Here is a 4,997-nt window from a genome sequence, read left to right as displayed (position 1 = left end):
GGGTGAAGGAGATGGGCCGTGATGGGAATTCATGGGTCCACTCGTGACCATGGAGTCGTGGGGAGAGAGAGGACTGATTGGGGAGGAGGGGGAGGGATGGGATGGGGCGAGTCTGGTCAGGAACGAGTCAGTGACCCTGCCCGCTCCTGCGAACAACTCACCAGCCAGGGGAAGGGCCTCTATCTCCCCAGCGCCGTCCGTGTGTGTGTGTGTGTGTGTGTGTGTGTGTGTGTGTGTGTGCCCACTGCTCTTCTAACGCGCTGCTGTTGTGATCCTTTGTAACAGCTGCTCAGAGGAGGATTACAGAATTTCACGTATCCTCCTGAGTCGGTGGAAGAGCTGGATCCGGAGAACGCCTTTCCGCCCATCGAAATCACCCTGCAGCTCCCCGAGAACGTCATCTTCTTCGAAGAGCCGATGGTGGTCAGGTGGGACGCCGAAGGTACAGTGGCGCTCCACCCTGGCGCTGAGCCCCGTGTCATTACACCAGAGCTGGCGCTACCCAGGAGGCTGAGATCGGGAGGATCATGGTCCACAACCAGCCAGGGCAGGAAAGTCCACGAGACTCGAGTTAGAAGTGGAGCTGTGGCTGTACATGTAGAGCCCAGGCCTTGAGCTCCAGGCCCCGAGTTCAAACCCTCGCACTGGTCGGATAACAGGAAGGAAAGAAGCAAGCAAGCAGCTGGGCATGGGTGGCTCATTCCTGTCAGCCTAGCTCCTGAGGAGGCCGAGATCTGAAGATCGCAGTTCAAAGCCAGCCCAGGCAGGAAAATCTGTGGATGCTTATGTCCAATAAACCACAGAGAACAGGCCAGAAGTAGCGGTGTGGCTCAAGTGGTAGAGCACCAGCCTTGAGCCAGAGAAGCTCAGGGACAGCGCCCAGGCCCTGAGTTCAAAACCCCAGATCGGGCAAAAAAAGGAAGGAAGGAGAGAGGAAGGGGGAGGGAAGGAAGGGAAAGAAAGCAAGGAAAAGACAAGGTGGCAAATCCTTACATAAACCAGGATTTTTCTTTCTTGCGTCTTTTTATGCCAACTTTCGCTGCTGCTGTTTTTTCTTTTTTGAGATACTGGGTTTTGAACTCAGAACCTTCTGCTTGCTCGGCAGACGCTGCACGCTGAACCACACCCTTTGCCTTTTTGTTTTGTTTTTAATAGGAACTTTTTTCTCTGGCCTGGGCTGGATCACATCCTCCAGTTTATTCTTCTCGAGCAGCTGGGATGGAAAGTGGACCCCATTAGACCTAGCGTCTTACTGGTTGAGATGGGGTGTCTCCATCGCGTTTTGTACACACTGACCTCCAACCTTGATCTTCACATCTCAGCCGCTCAAGTCGCTGGGATTACAGGCGTGAGCTGCTTTGCTCAGCTTCTTATGTGCTTTTGACAGAGATGAACACAAGTTGTGTTTTTAAACGGATTTTGTAGCTCAAGCGGCAGAGCCTGTAATTCCAGCTAATCAGGAGGCTGAGATGTCAGGATCCAGGTTCAAAGCCAGCCTGGGGAAGCTCAACGTGGTAGAGCAGTAGCCTTGAGCCAAAGAGCTCAAGGACAGTGCCCAGGCTGCGAGTTCAAGCCCCAGAACCAACCAAACACAAAAACCCACAACAACTGAGGGAACGTTTGAGGCCTTAAATTCAAGTCCCAGTGCCGGCAGGAGAGAAAAGCCCTACCCAGAGCAGGCCGCCTCACACACCGGGAAAAGCCCGGGCAGTTTTACGCCTGCGCTCTCTGATGAGCGCAATGCCCCCGTCCCGTCATTCTCAAGGTCAGGGCTGGAAGAAGGGCGGCATCAGCGACGTGTATTACAAAGAGGAAGACAAGCTCCTGTCCTTCAGCCTGGAGCTGCCCGGCCCCTTCACCCTGGTCCAAGACACTCACATAAACATGCCCTACCTGTCCTGGGAGATGGTGCCTCTGGACCTGAACAGAGTCCTCCTGACGGTGACCACGGCCTTCACCGAGTTCCAGATCCACGTCAAGGTAAGACTGCCACGGGCTGGCAGGAGCGAGTGAGTGAGCCCTGCTCTACACAGGACAGAACCCCGCCATCAGGAGGCTGAGATCCCAAGGCCACCGTTCAGAGGCAGCCCGGGCAGGAAAGTCTGTGAGAACACTCACAAGCCACGAGCCACGAGCCGTGGGGGGGTTGGAGGCGTGGCTCAGTTGGTAGGGCGCTAGCTGATGAGCAAGAGAAGTGTTGCCGAGTTACCGAGTTCGAGTCCTGGTCTCAGACCAAAAAAACCACAAGCTACACATGGAGGCGTGGTTCAAGTGGCAGAGAGCTAGCCTTGAATGAAAAAGCTAAAGCCAGGGTCCAGGCCCTCAGTTCAAGCACACAGAGACACATACGCACACGCGCACATTTATCTAGACGTGTATATATCTGTATGTATCAACTCTATAAGTGCATATGAAGTATCCCTTGAGCGGGAAATGCCCCGTTTCTAACGGGGGTCTGGGGAGAGCAGTACCACTTAATCTTCGTGGCAGCCAGCTGGGGCAGAGAAGTCCGTGAGCTATGGCTGATGAGTGACTCAGGCGAGTAGGTCTTCCTCCGTAAATGGTGCAGCCTACATTCCCTGGGGATAGGTCAGGGACCAGCCTACCAGCCTGGGCCTGGCACACCCTAAGGAGACCCCTGGTCCCTTAGAGAGCCCTTGGAGCCCCCTGTGAGGCGGCTCTCCCTCTGAGAAGCCTCTCTGTCACAAAACACACAGCCCAGCCGAGCCCCGGGGCTCACGCCTGGCATCCCAGCTACTCAGGAGGCTGAGAGCTGAGGATCGGGGTTCAAAGCCAGTCCAGGCAGGAAAGCCCATGAGGCTCTGATCTCCCATAAACCATTCAGAAAACCGGAAGTGACGCTGTGGCTCAAGTGGTAGAGCGCTAGCCTTGAGCTGAAGAGCTGAGGGACAGCGCCCAGGCCCAGAATTCAAGCCCCACGACCAACCAAAAAACAAAAGAAATAAAATAGCAGCAATAATAATAACTATTCCGAAGCCGAGCCTGGAGCAGTAGCACAGCTATCATTGAAGGTTTTTAAAATTAAAGCTGCTTTTTTTTTTTTTCTCGTTTAAACTTAGGAAAACCTCTGTATGCTATCTTCAGTCAAGCTGAAAGACCAAAGGCCAGTTTCCAACCTGAAGGGCAAATGGCTGGCTCTGATCCCCTTCATTACTGCGCTGAAAGAAGTTGGGCTGAATATCTTCCCGACCCAATACTCTCATCTATACGTGATTATCAACAATAAGGCAAGCGCGAATCTCTCTAACTTATTAGAACATTCAGCGTGCAGGCAGGCACTGAACTTTGTTGCCTTTAGCTATACCATGGTTTGTAGGTCTTGTTTGTTTGTTTTTAACAGTACTGGGATTTGAAATCAGAGCCTTGTGCTTGTTTGGCGTGGTAGGCTGGTGTTCTTCCACCTGAGCCATGCCTCCGGGCTGGCTTTTTGCTAGTTGTCTTGGAGATGGAGTCTTGGGGACCTTTCTGTCCAGGCTGGCTTTGAACTGTCCTCCTCTCACTCTACAAGCCTTGGATGACAAGCTGGTGTCGCACCTGTTTGATATCGTGAGTTCTATGTGGGTTATATTTGGGAAGGAAGGAAAGAATAAGCAAGAAGAACAGAAATTCAGAGTTCACTCAGCTGAATGGCACTAAACCAGTATACATACGTATGGTCTTCATATTCACCAAAGGAGCAAGCTTAATGCAAAAATGTCCTGAGATCCTCATTTTGTATCATTTCTTTCCTTTTGTGTGGCTAGATGGGTGGAAGGTTTATTTTCTTTTTCTTTCCTTTCCTTCCTTCCTTCCTGTCTCTCTCTTTCTCTTTCCCTCCCTCCCTCCCTTCTTTCCTTTCGGGTGCCAGTCCTGGGGCTTGAACTCAGGGCTTGGACACTGTCCCTGGGTGTTTTTGCTCAAGGCTAGTGCTCTATCACTTGAGCCACAGCTGGGAGGGGAGGGGAGCAGCTCACAGACTTTCCTGCCCAGGCTGGCTTCTACCTTGCTGGGTAGCTAGGATTGCAGGCCTGAGCCACCAGGCCTGGCAGAAGGTGTCTGAAAAGGGTAAATAAACCTGTGCATTCTCTTAATGGGGATAATTATATAGCCACCAGTGTGCACATAAATGCATAGGCTAAAACAAACATATACACACACATATAAAACCAGTGAGGCGCCCCTGGCTCCTGCCTGTAATCTCAGCCACTCAGGAGGCTGCACTCTGAGAATCAGAGATGAGGCCAGCCTGGGCAGGAAAGTCCGTGAGACTCTGATCTCCAATAAACCACCAGAAAACCAGAAGTGGTGCTGTGGCTCAAGTGGTAGAGCACCAGCCTTGAGCTGAAGAGTGCAGAGACAGTGCCCAGGCCCTGAGTTCAGGCCCCACGACCAACAACAACAACTGAATGAGCAAATGGGTCCTCGTGTGAGAATAGCTCACGGGGGCCACGGTGGAGGGGACTCAGGGGGCCCTTCGGGGTGTGTGCTGTGTCCTGTCCGCAGGTGGCCCTGGTGGAGGTCAAGGCCTACCGACAGATCGCCCTGCTGAGCCCGGCCTTCGCCTTCAGCTGGAGCAAGTGGAACGCGGTGTGCGACTCGCATAAGGTGGTGTTTAAGGTGGGTGCGCCACGCAGGCCCGAGACCCCGCACGTCACAGGACAGGCCGGACACTGAGCCAGCGGTGAACCCCGAGTCCACAGAGGGGGGCGTCTGGCCACCTACCAGCCAGCGGTGAACCCCGAGTCCACAGAGGGGGGCGTCTGGCCACTTACCAGCCAGCATGAACCCCAAGTCCTCGGAGGGGGGCGTCTGGCCACTTACCAGCCAGCATGAACCCCAAGTCCTCGGAGGGGGGCGTCTGGCCACTTACCACTCGCAGTGTCCGCCCGTGTCCAGTGTCGCCGGCGCCCGTGGCTCCCGCGGCCAGCCCGGCTGCTCAGCGGGCTGAGGGCCGAGGTCGAGGCCGGAAGGCCGAGACCCCCGACTCCCCAGCCCGG

At 54.4% G+C, this 4,997-nt stretch overlaps 1 protein-coding gene across 1 annotated transcript in view; it reads left to right on the top strand.

The window, feature by feature from the left end:
• Positions 1–4,997, top strand: part of Casc1 (cancer susceptibility candidate 1) — a 21,544-nt gene that overhangs the window by 15,694 nt on the left and 853 nt on the right. The window contains exons 10-13 of the mRNA XM_013025069.1: positions 286–442; positions 1,766–1,980; positions 3,081–3,248; positions 4,504–4,617. Of these exons, the coding sequence (XP_012880523.1) occupies positions 286–442; positions 1,766–1,980; positions 3,081–3,248; positions 4,504–4,617 (654 nt within the window). The remainder of the gene's footprint in view (positions 1–285; positions 443–1,765; positions 1,981–3,080; positions 3,249–4,503; positions 4,618–4,997) is intronic.

This window comes from Dipodomys ordii, unplaced genomic scaffold (genome assembly GCF_000151885.1).
Source record: "Dipodomys ordii isolate 6190 unplaced genomic scaffold, Dord_2.0 Scaffold81, whole genome shotgun sequence".
Taxonomy (NCBI): domain Eukaryota; kingdom Metazoa; phylum Chordata; class Mammalia; order Rodentia; family Heteromyidae; genus Dipodomys; species Dipodomys ordii.
The sequence above is the reverse complement of the archived record's forward strand: the minus strand, read 5'-3'. Positions and strand labels throughout refer to the sequence as shown.